The 23912-nt window shown below is 31.7% G+C and overlaps 11 protein-coding genes across 11 annotated transcripts; 5 read left to right on the top strand and 6 right to left on the bottom strand. All coding sequences in view use genetic code 12, as the record gives it.

Annotated features, from left to right (window-relative positions):
• Nucleotides 1–476: 476 nt before the first annotated feature.
• Nucleotides 477–2066, top strand: DFJ63DRAFT_290087 (allantoate permease family MFS transporter; the record flags this gene model as incomplete). The annotated part of the gene is made up of 1 exon (XM_064905282.1): nt 477–2066. The coding sequence occupies one exon, from the start codon at nt 477–479 to the stop codon at nt 2064–2066; it is 1590 nt and encodes a 529-aa protein (XP_064760065.1).
• A 1409-nt stretch (nt 2067–3475) lies between these two features.
• Nucleotides 3476–5062, top strand: DFJ63DRAFT_323680 (allantoate permease family MFS transporter; the record flags this gene model as incomplete). The annotated part of the gene is made up of 1 exon (XM_064907539.1): nt 3476–5062. The coding sequence occupies one exon, from the start codon at nt 3476–3478 to the stop codon at nt 5060–5062; it is 1587 nt and encodes a 528-aa protein (XP_064760066.1).
• Nucleotides 5063–5224: 162 nt separating this feature from the next.
• On the bottom strand, nt 5225–6937 carry DFJ63DRAFT_315353 (POT family-domain-containing protein; the record flags this gene model as incomplete). The annotated part of the gene is made up of 1 exon (XM_064906536.1): nt 5225–6937. The coding sequence occupies one exon, from the start codon at nt 6935–6937 to the stop codon at nt 5225–5227; it is 1713 nt and encodes a 570-aa protein (XP_064760067.1).
• Nucleotides 6938–7575: 638 nt separating this feature from the next.
• On the bottom strand, nt 7576–9591 carry DFJ63DRAFT_326221 (POT family-domain-containing protein; the record flags this gene model as incomplete). Its single annotated transcript, XM_064907608.1, has 2 exons — nt 7576–9434; nt 9516–9591. 2 exons carry the CDS (start codon nt 9589–9591, stop codon nt 7807–7809), a joined length of 1704 nt encoding a protein of 567 aa, XP_064760068.1. The 3' UTR covers nt 7576–7806.
• Nucleotides 9592–11468: 1877 nt separating this feature from the next.
• MEU1 (S-methyl-5-thioadenosine phosphorylase) lies at nt 11469–12467 on the bottom strand (the record flags this gene model as incomplete). The annotated part of the gene is made up of 1 exon (XM_064907540.1): nt 11469–12467. The coding sequence occupies one exon, from the start codon at nt 12465–12467 to the stop codon at nt 11469–11471; it is 999 nt and encodes a 332-aa protein (XP_064760069.1).
• Nucleotides 12468–13138: 671 nt separating this feature from the next.
• Nucleotides 13139–14111, top strand: DFJ63DRAFT_320837 (uncharacterized protein). The gene has a single exon (XM_064907256.1). The coding sequence runs from the start codon at nt 13307–13309 to the stop codon at nt 13928–13930; it is 624 nt and encodes a 207-aa protein (XP_064760070.1). The 5' UTR covers nt 13139–13306; the 3' UTR covers nt 13931–14111.
• Nucleotides 14112–16144, bottom strand: DFJ63DRAFT_308725 (diacylglycerol O-acyltransferase; the record flags this gene model as incomplete). The annotated part of the gene is made up of 3 exons (XM_064905517.1): nt 14112–14478; nt 14533–15366; nt 15445–16144. The coding sequence occupies 3 exons, from the start codon at nt 16142–16144 to the stop codon at nt 14282–14284; spliced, it is 1731 nt and encodes a 576-aa protein (XP_064760071.1). The 3' UTR covers nt 14112–14281.
• Nucleotides 16145–17351: 1207 nt separating this feature from the next.
• Nucleotides 17352–17660, top strand: DFJ63DRAFT_315358 (uncharacterized protein; the record flags this gene model as incomplete). Its single annotated transcript, XM_064906537.1, has 1 exon — nt 17352–17660. The coding sequence occupies one exon, from the start codon at nt 17352–17354 to the stop codon at nt 17658–17660; it is 309 nt and encodes a 102-aa protein (XP_064760072.1).
• Nucleotides 17661–17705: 45 nt separating this feature from the next.
• ORC3 (origin recognition complex subunit 3) lies at nt 17706–20063 on the top strand (the record flags this gene model as incomplete). The annotated part of the gene is made up of 1 exon (XM_064908553.1): nt 17706–20063. One exon carries the CDS (start codon nt 17706–17708, stop codon nt 20061–20063), a length of 2358 nt encoding a protein of 785 aa, XP_064760073.1.
• A 52-nt stretch (nt 20064–20115) lies between these two features.
• On the bottom strand, nt 20116–20798 carry DFJ63DRAFT_237825 (uncharacterized protein). Its single transcript, XM_064904290.1, has one exon. It carries the CDS (start codon nt 20618–20620, stop codon nt 20168–20170), a length of 453 nt encoding a protein of 150 aa, XP_064760074.1. The 5' UTR covers nt 20621–20798; the 3' UTR covers nt 20116–20167.
• Nucleotides 20799–20975: 177 nt separating this feature from the next.
• Nucleotides 20976–23378, bottom strand: MNN14 (Mnn14p; the record flags this gene model as incomplete). Its single annotated transcript, XM_064906538.1, has 1 exon — nt 20976–23378. One exon carries the CDS (start codon nt 23376–23378, stop codon nt 20976–20978), a length of 2403 nt encoding a protein of 800 aa, XP_064760075.1.
• Between the last annotated feature and the right edge of the window lie 534 nt (nt 23379–23912).

Genomic DNA, 23912 nt, shown 5'->3' on the forward strand with positions numbered 1-23912 from the left:
GGGTCCACTTTAAAATCATACTCCAGTAAGAATGAAAATTATGGAAAATTACTCTAGAATACAATAGCTCGCCTCGGAAATCAAAGCCTGACAAAAGAAACCATTCGTTATGAATTGAACAAAATGTTTAAAGTAGTTCAAGTAAGACTCCTTTCACTATTTTTGGATCCAAGCGGCTTGGGCACAAAAATCATAAAAATTGCGCTTGGGCTCATAACCCTCACTAAAACAGATATAAAGCTACGATCCTGTTTATCGAACAATTGGACAAACTCATCATCTTAGAAAGTATGGGGTCAATAAAAACCTTAATTTGTAGATAAAGGACACTGTGATTTCTCTACCTATGATCTTAAAAAACTCAGCTATAAATACTTCAGATTTCTTTTATTTTCCAATGATGATGCAAACTTTTCTATGATTTAAATTTGAGTATCTTCAATTTGCTGCGAAAGCTCAACGAAATTTACTTAAAAATGGGAATTAAAGAAGCTTTTGCAGATGAAGTAGAATTTGCACCTGTACTCACGTTTTCAGAAGAAGATTTGAAAGACTCTCAACATGTTCTTACCACTATTGTATCCCCTCATACTGGGAAACAGGTGAACATTACCAGTGATGTTGATGAGGCTATGAAATATGCCATTGCAAATGCAAATTCAAACGTTCATTTAGATGCTGCAAGAGATAAAAAGTTACTTAGAAAGATAGATTTATACCTCATGCCAATCTTATGTCTATTATATTGCTTTCAGTATATGGATAAAACAACCAATTCTTATGCTGCTATTTTGGGATTAAGAACTGATTTAAAGATGGAGGGTACTATGTATGCTTGGACGGGTTCAGCCTTTTACATAGGTTATTTATTTTTTGAATTTTTTTCAGCAAGATTATTGCAAAGATTTCCAGTTGCAAAGACAGCTTCAGTGTTTATTATTCTTTGGGGTATTGTATTATGTCTTCACTCAGTGCCCAATTATACCGGTTTCGTAGCTCTTAGAACAATCTTGGGTATGCTTGAAAGTTCCGTTACTGTTTTTAATTTAATCATTACCGGGTTCTTCTATAAAAGAGAAGAGGTATTTTTCAGATGTGCACTTTGGTTTTCAAGTAATGGTATTGGTACTATTATTGGAAGTGGAGCTATCGCCTATAATGTTTATACTGATCAAGATAATTTCTCCGTTCCAGCTTGGAAACTTATATTTATCATCACAGGGTGTTTGACTATTTTCCTTGGATTTATTTTCCTTATTCATGTTCCCGACGTTCCAACCAAAGCTTGGTTCTTGAATGAAGAAGAAAGGATTTTAGTAGTCGAACGTATTAGACAAAATCAACAAGGGTATGGTAATAAACATTTCAAATGGTACCAATTTAGAGAAGCTGTATTGGATTTCAAGACATGGTTGATCTTTATGTTTGCTCTAGCCACCAATATTCCAAATGGTGGTATCACCAACTTTGGTAGTATTTTACTTCACGAAGACTTCGGATTTTCAACGCAAAAAACTTTATTGATGCAGATGCCTGGTGGTGCTGTCGAATTTGTGGGTTGTACATTATTGGCATACTTTTCAGGGTATATTAAGTCGAGAATGCTTTGGTCTTGTATTGGTACAGGTATTGCAGTTGCTGCAGAATGTATGCTTGCCTTCGGTTCAAATAAACACATTCAATACGCTGGGTTGACTCTCTATATGATATGTCCAATTGGATTTATTTGCTTATTATCAGTCATCTCCAGTAATGTAGCTGGTCATACTAAAAAGGTTACGGTAAATGCAATCTTTTTGATAGGGTATTGTGTTGGTAACTTAATTGGCCCACAAACTTTCCTACCACAACAGGCACCAAATTACCCAACTGCAAAAATTTGTATTGTGTCTTTTGGAAGTTTGTCATTGGTATGTTTGATGTTAATTTGGTATTCCTATTGGAGAGAAAATATTAAGAGGGATAAATTAACATCCGAAGCAGCGGAAAAGTTTGAGCTTATTGAGAATCATGAATTCGCTGATTTAACTGATAAAGAAAATCCTCTTTTCAGATATGCGTTATAAGTTAAACATACTTACTGGTTAAGATGTTTATTATATAGTTATTCATTTCATTTAAGTAGATATTGTTCCATTATAATATTACTTCTTTTATTGAAATACATATTCATAAGACTTTAATATACACAGCACGAACACCTTGCATTGTACTACAACATTTTATGAGCCTATCAATTTTGAATACTTATAAAAGAAAAAAAATTTGTAATTATAATATTTCTGAAGGAAATGCAGTTATAGATAGAAGAATTATAGCTCGCTATGATTCTAGACTAATTTACCTCAATTATATGCACCCCAGGAGTATTATTCCGAAGTCAAACAAATTGCGCCTGTTTCTGATAAGCCGCCTCTGAAATAAAGATAACAGCAACTTTATAATTGACTTCTCCTACACTCTAATTTGAAGTGGTCTTTAAGATAGAAAGGACTGAAGAGTCAAGAACAACTAATATTTAGATGAATAATTGTTCAACTCTAAGATTCCGTAGAAAGTGGTATCAGTAGATAACACATAGATTACAGAGATAAAGCTTTTAATTTCTATGTTACGCACCGATAGCCCTAAGGGTGAAAATAAAAAATAGTAACATATCCAACAGGTCTTCACCCAGAAGGGAAATTAATTCCTATTTATCTTTTTCTTTATCTTGATCTTCAACAAAAGGAATTTTTTACATCATTACACTTATTTATATTAGTTCTCTAAATCCTTGAGGTATTATATCGGGTTTAACTGTAAAGAATAACTGCTCATACAAATGATGGAATTTATTTTTTTGTAGGATTTAGATAATGATTGATTAAATGTGTTGCCGTCAAAGCTATCCATGGGCCGGAATCCACTCAGCGATGGCCGATTCTCGAGACTCGCAATATTTCAATTCTAAGAAAAGTATTCAAACCACTAATAAACATCATGTCTTGACATTACTTTGGTGTATAGGGTCCAATTTTGAATAATATACAAGATTAGTCATTGTAGAACTATAAATTGCTAATACATTAGGTGATTATAGTAAAATTAGCTGATCAAAGCAACTTATCCGGTAGGATATAAATTAAGAAGTGTGGAATTAAAAATGGGAAATTTTCCAAGTTTAATTAATTTGACCCCCCTGTCTATTTTGGGGCCGGCAATAGTAATTGTCCAAAAAAAAATATTTTTTGCGCTTGTGCTCAGAACCACACTTAAAATTGATAAGCTGCTAATTTTAAATGGTTAACAATTAATCAAACTTTAATTGTTTGAAAAATTATTGTGTCAACAAAATGATAAGGTGTGTCTGATTCCGCTATCTGATTCCGTTATTTAATTTAATAATTTTCAATATAAATATTACAAAGTTTTCATAAATCAAAGGTTTAAGTTTTGATCATTTCTGTTTTGCAGTAATAAACAACTTTAAAAAATGGGTGAAAAGGAAGAAAACACAGTTGAACACTTAGATCCAATCTTATCATTCTCGGAAGAGGACTTGAAGGACACTCATAATGTCCTTACTACTATTATATCTCCTCATACTGGAAAACAGGTTAAGATTACAAGCGATGTAGATGAAGCTATGAAATATGCCATTGCTAATGCAAGTTCCGACGTTCATTTAGATCCTGCAAGAGACAGAAAGTTGCTTTGGAAGATTGATTTATTCCTTATGCCAGTATTATGTTTGTTATACTGTTTCCAATTTATGGATAAATTATCAAATTCCTATGCTTCGATTTTGGGATTAAGAACTGATTTAAATATGGTTGGTAACATGTATGCATGGACAGGTTCAGCATTCTATATCGGGTACTTATTTTTCGAATTCATTTCAGTAAGATTGTTGCAAAAATTTCCTGTTGCTAAGACGGGTGCTGTTTTCATTATTCTTTGGGGTGTTGTTTTATGTCTCCATTCAGTTGCCAATTTTGCCGGTTTTATAGCACTTAGAACTATTTTAGGTATGCTTGAAAGTTCAGTGACAGTTTTCAACCTTATTATAACTGGTTTCTTCTATAAAAAAGAAGAAGTATTCCTTAGATGTGCTCTTTGGTTTTCCAGTAATGGGTTAGGTACTATTATTGGGAGTGGAGCTATTGCCTATAATGTTTACAGAGATCAAGAAAACTTCTCGTTACCAGCTTGGAAACTTATATTTATCATTACTGGATGCTTGACTATCTTCCTTGGTTTTATATATCTTATTCATATACCCGATGTTCCAACAGAAGCATGGTTCTTAAACGAAGAAGAAAAGATCCTCGTTGTTGAACGTATTAGAGATAATCAACAAGGGTATGGTAATAAACATTTCAAATGGAACCAATTCAAGGAAGCCTTATTGGATGTTAAGACTTGGTTGATTTTCATGTTCGCTTTAGCGTCTGATATTCCAAATGGTGGTATAACAAATTTCGGTAGTATATTGTTGAATGAAGATTTCGGATTTTCTACTCAGAAGTCCTTGTTGATGCAAATGCCACAAGGGGTAGTGGAATTTGTTGGTTGCTCTCTCTTGGCTTATTTTTCAGGGTATATTAAATCAAGAATGCTTTGGGCTTGTATCGGTACATCTATTGCTGTAGCTGCACAATGTATGCTTGCTTTTGGTAAGGATAGAAATGTTCAATTTGCTGGGTTAACTATCTATGCTTTGGCACCTATCGGTTTTATTTGTTTGTTATCTGTTATCTCAAGTAATGTTGCTGGTCATACCAAAAAGCTTACTGTTAACGCCATTTACTTAATCGGTTACTGTGTGGGTAACTTAATCGGTCCTCAAACTTTCTTAGCATCAGAAGCACCAGATTACCCAACTGCTAAAATTTGCATTGTTGCTTTTGGAAGTTTATCATTAGTATGTTTGCTTTTGATTTGGTTCTGTTATTGGAGAGAAAATGTCAAGAGAGATAAATTATCATCAGAAGCGGCTGAAAAGTTTCAAGAAATCGAAAACCACGAATTTGCAGATTTAACTGATAAAGAAAATCCTCTTTTTAGATACATGTTATAAGTTATGTCAACTTACTTACTGGTTAGGTGGTTGATAATATTCTTTTAGTGTTTATAGAATTTCCTTTTTTATCTTTATGTCTATGTTTATTTTCTTGAAAAATATATTAAAACGTAACGCAATGAATAAGTTAAAAGGTACTATGTAAATTCAACTGATCTCTTATGTAAGACTCTTGAGAGAACGAGTTAAAGAGGCGACTGGTTTAAGACCAGTACTTTGTTCATATTCATCATCAGAAGCATATTCTAATCTATTAAGTTCATCTTCTTTATCATTGTAGCCGTGGTATAAGAACCAGAAAACGCAACCAGCAATGAAACAAGAGACTGCTAATCCAGTATAAGTCCAGACTAATTTTGGATCTTCGGAAGTTGAAGCTAAAGCAATACCTAATGCTGAACCGACTGCGTTGGTGACTAAGAAAAGAGATGTAATAAATGATTTCATAGATACAGGGGCTTTGGTATAAGCATATTCTAAACCAGTAATTGAAGCAAAAATTTCAGAGAAACCAATTAATGCATATGCTGGAACTTGAATGGCAACATGAATATGATTTGGAACATTTCTATATTCTGGAGCACAAGCTTTTGGATGGTCGTAACAAGGTCCAGTTTGATAAATAAAGTGTTGTAAAACAGCAGCGTAAACCATAGCACTTGCAGCAAACATAAAACCAAAGAAAATTTTAGTAATGGCTCTGAATGGAGTAAATTTTCTAATGAAAGGATAAAGTAATCTTTCACAAATTGGGATGAAAATGATGATAGATAATGAATTAATTGCTTGTAAAATATCATTTGGTAAACCATGTAATTCCATTTGACCAGCTTGGGAAACGAAATTATTGATCATTTGACCGTAACAAACCCAATAGAATGGATAGAAAACAAAGACTTTACAGGCATAAAGAGCTCTTCTAACTTCTTCAACGAATTTATCAGACCATGGATAGTTATGTTCAGGATGCAAGGAAGGCTTGGCAGCATCTAAATTGAATTTGTTTCTCATAGCGATATAAACACATCTAAAGGTTTTGTTAACTATCTTATCGCCAACTGGAACCTTAACATATTGATTTTTACCAAGAATCAAAGCAAGAAGAGCAACGAAGAAGAAACAGAATGGTAATAAATAAGCAGCCCAGAAACCAACGTGATGTTCTAATTGGGTTGTTGCGATGACAGATAAAGAACCAACGTTAATCATAAGATAGAAGAACATGAAAACATTTTGGATAGTAATATTTGGATCAACGACAACTCTTTCACCTGATTTTAAAACCTTAATAACTGGTTTTGATTTTGGAACTTGATCTGCAATCAATGGAGAAACATTTGATTTGACAGCACCAGTTGCAAGACCTATAATGATTAGTGAGGTAACAAAACCACCCAAAGCAGTAGTTCTATTTGAAATAGAAGGAAGAGAGGTTACGAATAAAAGAAGTATACCACAAATATAGACAACAGCAAAGACTGTAATGGTCTTATATTTACCCCAGTAGGTATCTGATAACCAACCACCAAAGATTGGAGTAACATAGCACCAAAATTGGAAAAAGTATGATAAAGCGGTGGCACCTTGTTGATTCAAACCTAAAACACCCTTTGGAGTATCCTCTGGAGTATTTTGCATATAGTTTTGGAAAGGAGCTGATAAACCGTAATAAGAAAATCTTTCGGCTAATTCGACAACGGCAACTAACCAACATCTAAGAGGAATCTTATCAGAAACATGTCTCAATGTTTTCATTTCTTCAAGAGTTGGTTCTCTACCTTCATCATCATTAGTTGATATTTGACTACCTTTCAGTTCAAGGTTATCTGATGAATTTCTAGAATAGTCGGGGGTTTCTTTAATTTCTGACATTATTATATAAAAATGGAATGGCTGTTAAAAGTAGAAATGAAATTGTTTTTGTAATTGATAATTTTGGGGATTAAACGCATTTAAGTATGCTTAAAAAATAAAATTAACTCTCAGCCATCGTTAAAAAATGATGTCTTCTGATGAATATGAAGTTCTGGGGAAGGTTAGCTTATCTATCACCACTAAAAACCTTCAATGGTATCATAGAGCTTTAAAAGCTATATTAACCAAGACTATTTTGCAATTTAATCCCAACCATCCGTATGGCACTGGTCTCACAGGGCTGAAATGCCATATTCTACCTTAAATAAATTCTGGGCTGACGCTCTAATAAGGTATTAGGTATCCACAACCGCTCTTATAAATCAGGTTTGTTATCTGAAACTGCCAAGGACAGGAAACTATAAGGCATTTCAAACCTCTCATGATGACAAAATTCTTAGTTTAGCTGCTATTGTTTTTTTCTTGTTTCGCAAATTGCTTATTTTTTCCTACTAGGTTTTGTGTAATGAAGGGCTTTTACATAAAGTTGCAAATGTTATCAGTTAAACGGTAAACTAAGATCATAATATACTGTTTTAGTATATTATCAGTATGGTGCCATATCTACTGTCTTGATTTCGTAACTGCAAAACGTACTTTTGAACAAAAATTGAAATTAAAATTAAAAACGTTAAATGCCACTATATAAATTGTTGTATATACGTAAAAAAAGGGTATGCAAATGAATACTTTAAATAAACAAATAGTAGATAATAAAAAAAATGATGCTGGGAACTATAATAATACATTATGAGAAATCAAATAATTTAAAAGATTACTTAATTTAAGTTTTCGTTAGTAGATCTTTTTCTGGAATCTAGTTAACTCTAGGCAAGACTTCTAAGAGAATGAGGGAAGGTTGTAACTGGAACTAAATCAGCTTCCTTAGCAAATTCATCTTCATCAATGAATTCTAATTTGTTTAATTCATCTTCCTTATCATTATAATGATGGAAACAGATCCAGAAAAGACAACCTGCAATGAAACATGCACCGGCTAAACCAGTATAAGTCCAGACTAATTTTGGATCTTCGGAAGTTGATGACATAGCAATACCTAAAGCTGAACCAATAGCTGTGGTAAGTAAATACATAGACATAATAAATGATTTCATAGCAACCGGAGCTTTAGTATAAGCATATTCTAAACCAGTAATAGAAGCTAAAATTTCTGACATGGCAATTAAGAAATAAGCAGGAGCTTGAATGGCAACGTGAACATGGTTTGGAACATTAGCATATTGTGGAGCACAAGCTTTTGGATGATCATAACATGGACCAGCACTGTAAATAAAATGTTGTAAGACAGCAGCGTAAACCATAGCACTGGAACCGAGCATGAAACCCCAGAAAATTTTAGTAATAGCTCTGAATGGAGTGAATCTTCTAATGAATGGATAGATTAATCTTTCACAGATTGGAATGAAAATAATAATAGCAATAGAATCAATGGCTTGTAAAATATCATTTGGTAAACCATGTAATTCCATATCACCAGCTTGAGAAACGAAATTGTTTAACATTTGACCGTAAACAACCCAATAGAATGGATAGAAGACGAAAACTTTACAAGCGTAAACAGATCTTTTGACTTCTTCAACGAAATGATCATTCCATGGGAATTCCTTATCTGGATGTAATGATGGTTTAGCAGCATCCAAGCTGAAACCATTTTTAATACCGACAATGGCACACTTGAAAGTTTTGTTAATGATTTTATCACCGACTGGAACTTTAACATATTGATTTCTACCTAGGATCAAGGCAAGGACAGCAATAAAGAAGAAACAGAATGGTAATAAGTAGGCAGCCCAGAAACCAACATGAGCTTCTAATTGAGTAGTAGCAATAACAGATAAAGAACCAATGTTAATCATAAGATAGAAGAACATGAAAACATTTTGAATGGTAATATTTGGATCTTGAACAACTTTTTCACCTGATTTTAAGACTTTAATGATAGCTCTGGTTTTTGGAATTTGATCAGCAATTAAAGGAGAAACATTTGATTTAACACCTCCAGTAGCTAAACCAATAATAATAATGGCAGCAACATAACCACCTAAAGCAGTAGTTCTATCGGTAATGGATGGAAGAGAAGTAATGAATAAAATGAAAATACCAACAATATAGATAATACAAAATACAAAAATAGTTTTATATTTACCCCAGTAAGTATCAGCAATCCAACCACCAAAAATTGGAGTAACATAACACCAAAATTGGAAAAAGTATGATAAGGCAGTAGCACCTTGTTGATTTAAACCTAAAACACCCTTTGGAGAATCTTGAGGAGTATTTTGCATATAATTTTGGAAAGGAGCTGATAAACCGTAATAAGAAAATCTTTCGGCTAATTCAACAATGGCAACTAACCAACATCTTAAAGGAATGGTTTCTGAGACATGTCTTAAAGTTTTCAATTCTAACTCAGTTGGTTCTCTACCTTCATCTTCTTCAGGATTAGTGGAGAATTTTTCAACTGGTTTATCTTCATCTATAGAAGATGATTTATGATCTAATGAGTCAATTGGACCAGTTTCTTGTTCAGAAAGGTGCTTTTCTAAAGACGATTCTAATGGAATCTTTTCATCATTGATTGAGTTTGACATATTTTGATTATAGATTAATCGATAGGTAATCAACAAGAAAAAGACAAGAAAATCTAAGAAAAGCTTAACCAGAAAAATCTCTTGACCAGGGAATCAATCAATAATTATATTTATATTGAAAAATTTAGACTAGAAATAAATAAAAAAAAAGAAACTATGTCAAAAGCTTAAAAAAAAAGAAAACATAAAACTCCATTATTCCATCTCATTTGCGTAATTTAAAATGATATAATTCAATATCTGTAATTGATATCTTCCAATCAAGACAGCTAATAGCGGAGACCTAATTTAAACTCAGGAGCGGAGAAACATGAACACAGATGTATGACGCCAACACGCAAGACAAATAGTCCCACAAAGAAAGGTAAACGTAGCCAAAAATGATTAACCTGGTTGATAATAATGCTTAATTAAATGCTTCTGTCGTCCATTTTGGGAAGTTGTAAAATCTCGCGAGGCCATACAAACAAGGGAAAGGAAGCCATCTCTCATAGTTAAGCAAACAATTGAAATATATTTAAACTTGAAAAAATATAAGGCAATTTTTATAGCCTAATTAAGCAAATGGAATATATTTTATGCAACCTCTCTAAATTCCTGCTTCCCTCGCGATGTTACCAAAGGGCATTTTTCCTTCAGTGAGAAATATGCCGAAAGGAAAAAATTTCTTTTTTTTTAGGCTGCTTTTCCCGCTGTGAATGTCTATTTTTAGTGAGATCTTCTCGTTAGAAAAATAATAAAAGTCTCGCCAGCATGAAATTGGTCACTAAAAAATGGATACGGCGTTGTCATCAATTTTTAAACAATTATTTTCTTTGCTTTTCTCTAATTCCCTTAGAAAATAAATATTGCGCTATATTTAAATGTTTGATTTATTATGGACCAAACGTGATTGTATTCAGCTGACCAGAGCCATATCATAATTAGGCATCAAATATGATGCAGATGCATCCATTTCCAACGGTTAACCTGCTTTAATGGTGTAAGGAATGCCGTGATGCTTGCATGAAAAATTGCCCTGTTTATTCGTTGTGGATTGTAGCTTACAATTCCCTTTGTCGTCAATCCTCGTACTTGAGTAAATAATTTATTATAGTTCCATACCAAGTGTTCGTATTAATTAAATTGACATGCTAGATCTAGGGATCGGGTTGATGGGGGTTATAAATCGCCCTTCATAAGGTTGACAGGTATACTTTGTAACCTTGGAGATGATGATTCATGTCCTATAGCGGAACACTAAATTTTCACATTACTAATGAATGAATGTTTTACTGGAGTTGGATTCCTCTTCTGAGTTGGTCCATTTAATTGTTCATAGTGTACAAAACTATTTTGTAAGATGATTTATAACCTTGTATTAAAAATTTAAGCTTTTAGCAATCAACTATTATATTCTTTATATTAAATTTTACAAAATCGTAGACAGGGAATCTTACAAGGTATTTATATTAATGAGAGATTCAGCCTAAACCACAATTAATCTGTAGTTATATCGCCATTATCACTAATCTATCATAAAAATTCCCCCTATCAAAGCAAAAGATAAGCCAAACTATTACTAACTTTTTAATTAATTAACTAAATTTAAACCTTAGTGGCGCCAAAAAAAAATTTTTAGCGATCCATCTCATGAACGGCTCTAAATATTTTTCTCTCCCTAAAAATCACTACCTATACAACTATAATTTTTTAAAAAAAGAAATGTGAATTTTAATTCATCTGTCCAATTTATGCTGCAAATTATTTTCAATAATCTGAGTTTATCTAATAATTCTAATTGATAATTTATTGATGTATTTATCTATTCTATTAATATAAAAATGTATCCAAATAAATACATAAATAAATAAGTAAATAAGCAATTACTAAACCACTTAATGAACTGGCCAGTAACCTGGGTGAAGGAAATGCATCTTTTCTAACAATTCCTTTTTGACACCATGTGGACTAGTACTAACGGAGAATTTCATTGATCCAGTCAAATCATCACCTAAACCAGTACCTTTAGCAAACTCATCAGCAATAACATCGATTAACTTAGCAGCTAATTTAGCAGCATTAGCAGAATTAGCTTTCAAGTTACCAACCACAGTTTCAACAGTGACTGGTTCTTCATTTTCATTCCATGAATCATAATCAGTAGACATACAAATCATTTGATAAGCGATTTCAGCCTCTCTAGCTAATTTACCTTCTGGTAAAACAGACATATTGATAACTGATCCACCCCAAGTTCTATAAAGTCTTGATTCAGCTCTAGTACTGAATTGAGGACCTTCCATACAAATAACAGTTAAATCTTCACCTTTATTGGTGTTTTCCTTAGTATGGAAAGTTGGAGTATGTTCTAAATCAAATCCTTCTAAGAATCCATGGGTTGGAATATGATCACTAATTAATTTATTTAATTTAAGATCAAATGGTTCACCAAACATAGCATGAGCAACAAAACCTTTTTCAAAAAAAGTAGAAGGTCTAATGCCTTTAGTTCTATCAATGATTTGAGTTGGAACCACAAAATCTCTTGGTTTGATTTCAGGTTGTAAAGATCCAACGGCAGAAAAGGCAACAATGGCTTTAACACCAATATGTTTTAAAGCTGCAATATTAGCTCTAGATGGAACATCAGATGGTAATAAATCATGATGTTGACCATGTCTGGCTAAAAATGCCACTGGGAAACCTGAATCAGTAACTGAAATAGTAATTGGTGAAGATGGAAAACCCCAAGGTGTTGAAATAGTTAATCTTGCCACTGGGTTTAAGTTTGGTAAATCGTATAAACCAGTACCACCGATAACAGCCAAAGTAACCTTTCCATCATAATGGTGAGGCAATTGAGCTAAATCAACTTTATCTCTATGTAAGGACATCTTTGTTAATAATTTTGAAAGGTTAGATTTAGGGATATTAAATCTTACCATTCACTAATTCAGGAAGGGAGGAAGGATATGTTGATCAATTTATAATTGAAAAATTTATTATTATTATTATCGTAATCGAGTCGGTGCACATGGGTAGTGTGCGTAAAAATTGTGGCAGTTTCTAAACTGTAAATCAGAAATATAATCACCGAGTTTACATGTTAGTCACAAACTGCAACACGTGAATTAAAACTGCAAATTGACTCAAAACTTTTTCCGCCTTTTTTTCTGCTGACTACTAAGTTTATTATGACAACCAAAAATAACATAACGATCAAGTTAAGGGAGCTATCATATTTTACTTGCTTTCTAATTATACCGACTTAAAAATCATGTTGTCTGCTAGTATAAGGAGGTCTATAAATAGAGTTCCAGTACGTGCTGGCAACTCTATGTTTATTCATTCGTTCAGATCAATTTCATCAAAACCTTCGTCTTCTAAAGATGGCGAATCTGCAGTCAGTTCTACAACTGCTGCTATAAAGAATCAAAAATCTATACTGGCTTTCCCTAAGAAAAGAAGCAGTAAAGTTACAGCATCAGCATCAGCATCAGCATCACAAGCATCATCATCTGAATTGAATGCAAGTTCTGTTGAAGAATCAGTACCGAAACTGACTGGTAGAAGTAAGGGGTCAAAAAAGATTACTGATCACAATAAGAATAAAATATTGAATTCGAGCACCAATACTGCAGCAAGTCCAATTCCAAGCTATTTACCATACTCTGCATTACCTAAACCACCACAATCGGTCCTTGATAAGTCATTACTGGAATTATGTACCGAAATGGGATTTGGTGGAGCTGATGTAAGTCCTACAGTTGAATTCCATGAATTAACAGACACAGAAGCTAAAGTGAAGGGATTTGAAATACCTGATCTTTATTTGAAATCCAAAATGGATGGACTAGTCACTGATATTGATCGTCAAATAGTAGATGAGATTGATAATATTCTTGAATTAGATAATGATGTGGAAATAGCCCAATCACAAATGAAAATCGTTAAATTATACTATGATCAAGAATCAAATAAATTAAAAGAGGTACCAGTACATTCATTCAAGACATCATTACTGGGAATGATCAATTTGAACCCTGCTATGGATGAAATTGATGACGATTATTTATGGCAAATATTCCCTCGTGGGAAATTATTCGGATCATTACCATCAGATACCCATGAAGAGATCAAAATGAAAGAAGAAGAGATTCAAAAGGCCAAAGAAAACAACGAAGAGTTTATTGAATGGAAAGAATCCCTCACTGATTCCAAATCACTTTATGTCAAAGCTGGATCTCGTAGAAAGGTCGATCGTAAATCAGCTAGAAATTTTAAGAAGTTAGATAAAGAGGATAAAATTCCAAAGGCTAATTTTGTAGTTATCAAGCATGGTTGGGATAAGAAGTAATAGTTTGATTTCTTTTAACGAGTGTTTTTACATGTTTTCATTTTTTCATCTTTTCATTTACAGGTAACTTTCACATGTTTGCCTTTGGTTTTTAATCGTCTTGTTTATAGTTTTTTTAATCGGTTATCGTCATTACAGAATAATTTATAATAATAATGCATTTTTATATTCATGTTACAATGTTTAGAATGAATTGTAGATGCGTATATATCTCAAAAAATGGTTCATGACTATGCCAGTAGGCATTTAACTATTGCTTTTGATTGATTGTTTATATTTGTTCGTTCGTAATTCTTCATTATCTTTTTTAAATCGTTTTTGATATTTTTCATTGTTTGTTATGTAGTACTTTTATTCAATAATGTTCAATTCCACATCTCCATATCCGTATTTATGTTTATTATCCTCATATACTCGTTTCAACTCTTCCACATATAGCTTATGATAATAATCTAATAAATCTTGAGGGATTTTAGTCTTAATGGTTGATCTTTTCGGTTTATCATCAACTATCTTAAACAAATTTGAAAATGAATCCTTTCTTGATACTGATTTCAAACTTGGAGGAAGTGGTAAAGAAGTGTCGTTTGGATCTTCATGACTTGTATGAACTGGAGTTGCCTTTTCTTCAAAATCAGGATGTTCAGCTTTATATTTTTCCAATGTACCACTAGGAATATGGATAGGTTTACCCATGCAAACATTGATAGGATTTCTATAGGATAAGAACCCAAAATCATATATGAATACTCCTCTAGCACTAAAAAACGGTACTGTGAATTGAAAATTTGTTTTCATCCACTGTTGGAATGCATAACCCCAAGATCCCGGTTGAGGAATGGTTAATTTATAAAGATCAGCTTCACCAAATGCAAATGTAGGAACAAGAGATATATTACCTAATTCAATGGCTAACTTAACAAATCCTTTCCGTTTATGTAAAACCAACTGAATTTCCTTCTTCTTTGTTGGTTCTCGATCTTTACCACCTTTGAAACCTTTACCAACATTATTATGGGATCCAACCATATTATTTAATAATGATTCTTGAGCTCCACCAACGACAATACAAACAGAATTATCACCATTATTAATTAAACTTTTAATATTCTTAGCAGAAGCACTGGTTAAACCCAAACTTAATAAATAATCTCTATAGAATGGTAATGTGAATTGAGTAGTTAAGGTTAATGGGAAGACATGACCAATACCTGGAAATTGTCTTACTCCTTTAGTAGGATCATGAAATAAGGGTTTTAAAAATTTTAAAGGAGGTTGAAATGGTTCATTTCTAATGGCATTGGTAGCGAATAAACCCATACAACCCATTGATATGACACCATGAGGATGATAACCAAAGATATAACGTGGACCGGTAGAAACTCTTTTGAATCTTAAAGGAGGTTTCCTTTCAGCATTTGAATTTGTGGATGAACCTGAAGAAGTCAGTGATCTTGATGATTGTGATCTTGAAGTTGAAACATCCTGTGAAGTTGGAGGAGGAGAATAAGAACTTGAATCATTAAGTCTTTTTCTTAACCCTAATCGTTTAAATACCACATCTATTAAAGTACGAGAATCTTCAGAAATTAAATCTTCTTCATCATCTGAACCTTCAAAATCTTCTTCCACCAATACTTCTGAAAAGGTAGGTTCAAAATCAACTGATTTATGAACTCTAATGGGGAAATAATCCACAAACCATTCCCAAAGGATCATATTTGTCATCCAACTTCTAACTCTATAAACCACTTTCCCATTCGAAGGAGTATGTAAATCGAATCCATACCACCAAATAAAATAAGGTAATATAATCGCCAACCATACTATCCAACCTAGTGAGACAGAAAGAAGAAATAAGCAAATGAAAAAGGGTATAGATATGGTATGCCATATAACACCCAAAGTTTCCAATCGTTGACGAAGTGGTGTATTCAATGGAGCTATATTGATATTGACATATGGTTTTGATTTCTTAGTTGAATCTGGTACTGATTTTGATGACAATGATGGAGTAATCTTTTCTTGATTGCCGCTGTTCGATTCATTTTGAAGATCAGTACTAGTACTATCATTGACATCTATACTAACTTCATGTGTGACTGAATCTTTATCATTTTCAGTGGTTTCTCGTACTATACTTTGATCGCCTTCTTCATCTCCACCTTTTCTGTGTCTTAAGGTTTGATCTGGATAATCCTGTACTGCACCCATGGCTATATATGTTCTAACGAGACAAGGATTAGATGCTGACACACTGTTGCCTTCTATGAATAACCCCTTAGACCAGTGTGTTTCTAAGATTTTTGTTGGAAAATAATCAATGAATAATTTATGATATCATTTCCCTGACAGGGCAAGACCAGCAGCCAGGCAGGCAATCATGATGATTCTTTTCTAATTACGCTTTCGCATACAAAAAAATTGATTCAAAATTACACAAAAGCGAAAATAGAGAAAATAAAAAAAAAATTTTTTTTAAGAGAAACTTTAAAACTGGGGGGGAAAGAGGAGTAGGAAGGGAGGGGGTGTGATACCAAATAAGGAAATATGTGTTTGTATACCCAGAGGATAATTGTCACAAATGTTTATTAGAGTTAGTTAGGAGTTATCGTACAAGATTAAAAGGAAAGGAGTTATTTGTTTAGTCCAATTTTTGACAGGTATAGTCAAACTAGACAAGTCTACTTTTTAGCAATCTAGCAATGTAACCAACTGATAGCAAATCTACATGTGGTACTCCCTAGAAATCAAGAAAAAATAATAAAAATCTAACATGAATGGAGATCAAAATAATAGCAATTAAATGAATTATTACAGTCAGACCATAGGTATTATTCCTCCCACCCTTGATAAAACTATTCTTTAAAAATTTCTAAATCTAGTTACAATTTCAATCAATGTTTATTATATTATATTCGGTTCGTTTTTTTTTATTTAACATTTTTTTTTTTTTTTGGATCTCTTATTTTATATTGTGATATTTTCAATCTTTGGTTTGAATCACTCTATCGATACGATAAATTCGTTATACCGGTTAAATAGAAACGAACAATTATTTTATGGCTAAATGTCCTTTAACGCGAGGAGATTTAATGTAAATCTTCCCTTGTATTCCGCTACCTTGATAAATTCAATATCAAACAAAGAAGACTTAATTAATCAATTCCTTATTGATGCAAAATAATATCAATAATTTAGTTTTTTTTTTTTTCTCATAACGAAAGTACTATGAAACCTTAAAAATAGTATTATTATTATTATTATTATTATTGTCTACAATATGAGAATGTGTTAATCAAGAAATTAAAATGTGGGTATCAATTCAAAAAATAATAATATAACTGCAATTGGTTGATAACTTTTTGCTTGGTGAAGATCAATCGCTCATACTCTCCTTCAAGTCAACATATTCACAAAAATGGTGAGATTAAATTTGTATTTAATTATCATTTTGAACCACGGAAGAGTGGTTCTATGGTTAATTACATCTCCCTTCTTCCTTAATAGTGGTTATGAGTCTTTCAATAATATCAAATTATCCCCTTTAGTCCCTTATTTGGAAGTAAAGTTTTCCATGAAAACAGACGTATGGATGTTTGATAAAAGTTTTCATAAAGTTCGAGGTATGGATGTTTTATGGTCGTGTACTTTTGTTCGGTGTTTTGTTTTTTTTGAATTTTTCTTTTTTCAGAATTTAAACGACTATAGCGGGATCATTTGGCTGTAAAACTAGCTTATACCTATCATTTCCCACCAATCAAGCTTATTTTTGATGTCAAAGAGGAGAAGAACCAATAAAGATGATTATGAAAATGATTCTGCATCTGATAGTGAAAGTGTGACGCCACAGAATGGTCATTCGAACACGTTATCTGATAATAATCAAAAATCATTCTATTATATAAAACCCAAGGTATCTCAAAAGAAATCATCCCAAGTTGACTTATCATCCAAATTCACGACTTTATTAAGTTGTTTGATGGGGTCTAATACAAACTATCAAGATTCAAATAGTTCAAAAAGACCAAAACGCGCTGATTCAAATATGTTTATTAATTTATTCAATGGTAAGGAATCAAATGAACAAGTCAATCGAAGATTTGAATTATATCAACATTATTGGAATTCACAACATAAGAAGGTAGATGATATCTTAAACAACACTAATAAACAATTATTCCTTCAATTACAAAATTTCATTAATAGAGATCATCAATCTAGTAGATTTAATAAATTACCCTTGGGTTTCTTACAATTAAGTTCGAATACCGCTAATAATTTAAGAATTTTACAAGAATTTAACAAGTTTTTAACTTTGGAGAATCAAAAATCAGATACTGAATTCGATTATAAAATCATAAATATGAGTTCAAAGCATTGTTATCATATAAAAGCTACGTTAAGAGAACTTGTGAAACAAATGTTAAATGCGATAGAGAATGGTAATAGCAATACTAATATGCCACAGAGAGTAGGAGACGATAATGATGATGATGAAGAAGAAGAAGTGATTGATGATGATAATGATGAAGTAGAGGATGATAATCAATATCAAAGTATAAATACGAAAGGGAAATTACAATATGATTTAGATATGATTGAAGAATGGTATAATGATAAGTATAATCAAAAGAAATCGTTACGTTTCATTATAGTCCTTCAAGATACAAACTCGATCAGTAATCATGTCATAAATCAATTAATCAAGATCCTTTATGGTTATAGATCTACCTTACCGTTAAAGTTGATCTTAGGTTTATCAGCTAATAATATCAGTAATTGGATTAATAATAATTTTAATAACGAAATTAGGATATTAACTAATGGGTTTAAATTCAAATGTAATGATAATAGAACTTTGGGTTATTTGATTTTAGAAAGTTTATTCTTAACCGATATGGATGATGAAAATTCAGATCAACCCTTAAATTTATTATTGAATTTTAAAACTAGTACTATTCTTTTATCAAGATTTGAAAATTCAAATAATTCGATTGATTCATTAATAGCTGAGATAAAACTTTGTTATATGATTCATTTTTATAATCTGCCATTAAGTGCATTGATAAAATATGATAATGTTAGTGCAGAGTATACCAATGGATTAAAGAAATTACCCTCTTTCAAGAAGTATATTGAAAGAAAGATTTACGAACATAAAGTGGATGACATAGAAGAATTATTACAAGATGATAATGATGATAGGATTAAACAGTTACTTATTGAAAAGAGAAAGGATTTTATTAATTATATCAATACGGTCATAGGATATATTAAAATTCTAGATAAATTACAAACATTAGTTAATTTTGAACCGAGAAAGGAACATTTGGAGTTATACAAGTTGATAATCAGTAATAGTGCAATCCCCTCATCTTCAGCTACGACTTCAGTATTCATTTCTGAATTAGTCGGTCAATTTGTTGATTCAGATAACTTTGAATCCAATTTTGCCGCATTAAGATCATTTTTAATATCCTATGATAGTGAAACACCTGTCATATTAAAATTAAGATCATTGATAAGTGGTAGTAGTGCAAAGGATTCAGGGTTCAAAAAGTTATTGACTAACTTCTTTCAACCTATTTCAACCATGGAATCGTTACAAGATTTCTTATTTAATGAGATATTCACTATGAATGGAGGAATTGTATCACAAAGTTCTCAACCTATTAATGAAGAAAGTTATGAAAATTTAATGATTAATTTAATAAGACCAAATTTAAGATCATCGATTGAATTAGGATTAGATAATTGTTCAACTTATCTTAAGAATCCATTCTTTTATAAACAATTGAATGAGAAATTATCCAATTTAAATCCTATCATAACTCAATTATTTCGAGTTTATAAAGAAGCTCCAACCACCATTAATGTTTTTGATTTTTATATGGCCTTCAAGCAATCCTTGAACAAGAATGAAATTAAAGTTTTGATTGAAAGTTTTATAAAGGATGAATCATCCGATAAATATATTCAAACTTTAGATATTGAAAATAATGAAGATGATTGGAATAAACTTACATTTGCTTGGTTTGTACAGAATTGTCAAGAATTAGTCATGATGGGATTATTGAAAGAAAAACCAAAAGGTGATCATTTAGAAAAAGTTATTTGGAAAGGGATTTAGATATGTGTATAAATGTCAATTAAAAGTATATATAGAGTATTACAAAAGAAGGATTATGAATATGTAGTACAGTAAGCGATAAAAACTAGAACTATCCTTCGAGATTAAATAAGTCCAGCAACTTCATCGTTCTTAATATTTGAATCTTCAACATCAGAGTCAACATCGGCACCAGCATCAAGTTCATCAACCTTAGATTCAGCAGTAGATACACCACCTTTCACTTTTCTTAAATCAGCAGCTTTATCTTCATTTTGTTTTTGTTTTTGATCAAATTGCTTTTGCTTTTGCTTTTGTATTTCTAATAAATCTTTATCTTCTGGTTCAGTATTTTGTTCTACTTCAGCATCGGTTTTATCATTCAACAAACTATTCCCTAAAGTAGTACCAGCACTGCTGTAATAATCCATAGCTTTAGAAATCATTTCTTGAGATCCACCTTTACCAGCAAAGGCAGTGATCATCAATATCACAATGAAGAATGCTAATATTATAAAAATTAAAAACTTCAGTGATCTGAATAATCGATTGGAAATGGCAGTTGAATTAGCAATCATCTTAGCTCTATTTGTTTAAATTATATCCACGAGGTTAGTAATTCAAAATGTAAGTTTGTCACGGGTTTCTTTGCTTGGAATTTAACAAAAAACACGTAATACTGATATAATACAATAGATCTATAAAGGATCGGCTGTTATGGCTTGGTATCATCAGACCGTGTTATCAATTAATTTTTCTTTTCTTACAATTTTTGTCTGTCTTAAAAAAAACACGATCCTGCATGGTATACGGTATTTACATCGGTGATTCAAATAAAAAAAAAAGTTCTATAAATTGTCATAAAAAATATGAATTGGTATACATACATATATACATGATTGAATGATGATTATATGAGTGGTGATGTCTTTACTACCACCAATTGGTCGAATCCTTTACCTTAGGGTTATATTCATCATCCAATTTCTCATTTAATTTTTGTTGTTTCTTTAATAATGATTCCTTTCGCTTATTAGCAGCTAATTTTTCCTGTACTTCTTCATCAACTTGTGGTTCTTCTTCAACAAAGCTAAGAGTATATTTCTTCTTTCCTTCCTTTTCATCTTTCTCAATTTGAGCATAAGAACGATAATCAACTTCTTCCATCCAAATATCACCTAACAGACCGAAATAAAGTTGTTCTTCTTCAGAATAACGGATAAGAAATCCTTTAGCATCAGGCGAATCACCAGTTCCAACTGAACTATATCCACACCAGGTATAACCACCACAATATTCACCCATGTTTAACCATGCTAAATTTGGTTCTCCGTCATTATTATCATCATTTATTTTTAAATGAGGTGGAACAATAGCTGATTTAATAATTAATTTTGATGTAAAGAATGCTTTGAATTCATTTAATGTTTTAATATGGGTATACCTCTTTTTAACATCAAACTCCCCTTCGAAATTTACTTTTGGAAGTTGATTACAAAACACAAAACCTGAATTGAACCATAACAAACTATGATTATCTTCATCGTTAATATGAGCAGGATGATTTGAACAAATTTCTTTTCCTTTGAATTTATGAGCTTTTCCAATATCCAAAATTCTTTCTGAATCAGGAGTGACAATACCAATGGCAGCAGCAAAATGATTATTAAATTGAAATGATTCATCTCCCATCATGGCCATACTTAACCAAAATAATTCCTTATCACCATAAAGTCTTGCTTGAATTGGCATATAGAAATTCATATGAGCCATAATTAAAGCTTGATCAAAATGTTTTCTTCTGTTGATTAAGACTAACCCTGATTCCATTAAATGATTAACACGTTTAGAGAAAAATGGTAATTTAAGTGTCAGTTCTGTGATTTGAGGTAAATTAAACATAATTTCATCTAATTGATTATTCATTAATTTTTTAAAGAATTGAATATCACTATCTGGTCTATATTCAACGGCTGATCTATCCTTATAAAACAAAGTTCCATGTTCTTGATACTTCTTTAATTCGAAGAATTGAGCTGGTGGTTGAGTAATTACTACATCAGCATCTAAAAAGATCATATCTTCAAATGTATTGAACAATACTGCCAATATTTTATTTCCAAATCCTCCAAATTTACCGATAAAATCATGAGCTATAGCACGATTAACCTGAACAAATGTTAAATCTTGTTTTCTTAAACTATGGAATTTTGAAGTGGTGGATTGAAAAATTTGATATTTTGATTCTTCAGATAAAGTGGTTGAATCATAGATGATTTGAATAGGTAAATCATTGTCCAATTGACGTAATAAATGCATCAATCTGATGGTATTATCGACATGACTATCAGCAATGGTTAAAACTATACCTTTACCTCTTAACTTGGCCTTAAATAAACTTAAAAACGATTGTGTTGAATGGAATTGAGTATTTGGAAGTATTTCATAAGTTTTACCATCTGAAGTTTCAAAAAGTGGAGATTTTTGACTTAACCATGGATAAATTAAAGTTTCCAAGTAATGTTCATTATGATAGTTTGGTTCTATAGTCAATGAATTAAATAATCGTTCAGGAACTTTAAATGATTTGATAGTATTCTGTTGTTGATAGATAAAGGCATCTTTTACAATATCATTATCAGAAAGATAACATTTATTAAACACTTTCAAATGAGTGATGAAATCATGTAAACCTTGATTATCTTGATTGATATTATTTTGAATAGACGTATAATCTTCAGATAATTTTTTCTCTTGTTCAACAGTTAAAGTCTTAATATCTGGATTATCCTTTTGAAGTTCTTCAATCATATCTTGTTTAAATTCATCCCAAGTTCTATAATGACCTCTATTAAAGTCGAAACTTTTATGAGGAGCCACGATTGGATCCCCTGATTTATGATTACCATATAAACTATTAAAGTAAAGATTACAACGATCTTCATAATCTAAATTCAATAAAATATGGTATAATTTTTCATTAAATAATGATCCAGTATCATTAATCTTTAAGATTTGATCATAAACATTAGAATAAACATCTGGATCATAATAAAGAGATGTATCTTCATCAAATTGATAGATTGATTCTGTTGGAGTTACATTAAAGAATTTTGGGTATTTTGAATTGATGAATGTTTTGAATGAATCAGAATCTATGGTAGGAGCATAAGTTGACATATTATATAAATCATTAAGTTGAGTATTGGTTCTGGTTGAAAGATACCGGGTTTGGATCCAATACCAAGCTACAAGAAGCCATATTATCATACCTACTCGTATGAGCAGGGTTCTATACTTTCTTGAAGATGGAGTTAATATACTTGTCAATGCCATGATCGATTAGCTAATATGATTTGAATAAGTCGATGTAGTGTGATATCGATGTTGTTGAATCAAATGATTTTCAACAATGCGGCGCTAAAATTAAAATACGTAATAGCAGATAAGAAATAAAGCAATTTTGACCAGATTCGTTCCCCTCTGGTATGAAATGGATGGATCGATCAACGATATCAGTATCAAGACCTGATCAAACTATGTCTTATGGAACTTATAGACGTTTACTAACCAAAATAAGTCTAACAATCAGTTCAAAATAATCTCCAATTAAGGGAACAATGAACACCACTCAAATTTTTAAAATCAAAAACAAAAAAAATAAAAAAATTGTTTACCTTTCCTGTATATATGATCTCCTGTATATTAAGTTCTATTTTTAAATTACGGTGTTTGGACAAGGCTATGGTCTCTGAATACAACTCCTCTTCGTGTTAGGGGTATCCCTTTATTATAACAATTTATCAATGGGTTGATACGCTTACTGCTTAGTTGTTCTTCAATTAGAGGCACTATAATGAAAGAATTTGA

This window comes from Scheffersomyces coipomensis (genome assembly GCF_036884675.1).
Source record: "Scheffersomyces coipomensis strain NRRL Y-17651 chromosome Unknown DFJ63scaffold_7, whole genome shotgun sequence".
Lineage (NCBI taxonomy): Eukaryota > Fungi > Ascomycota > Pichiomycetes > Serinales > Debaryomycetaceae > Scheffersomyces > Scheffersomyces coipomensis.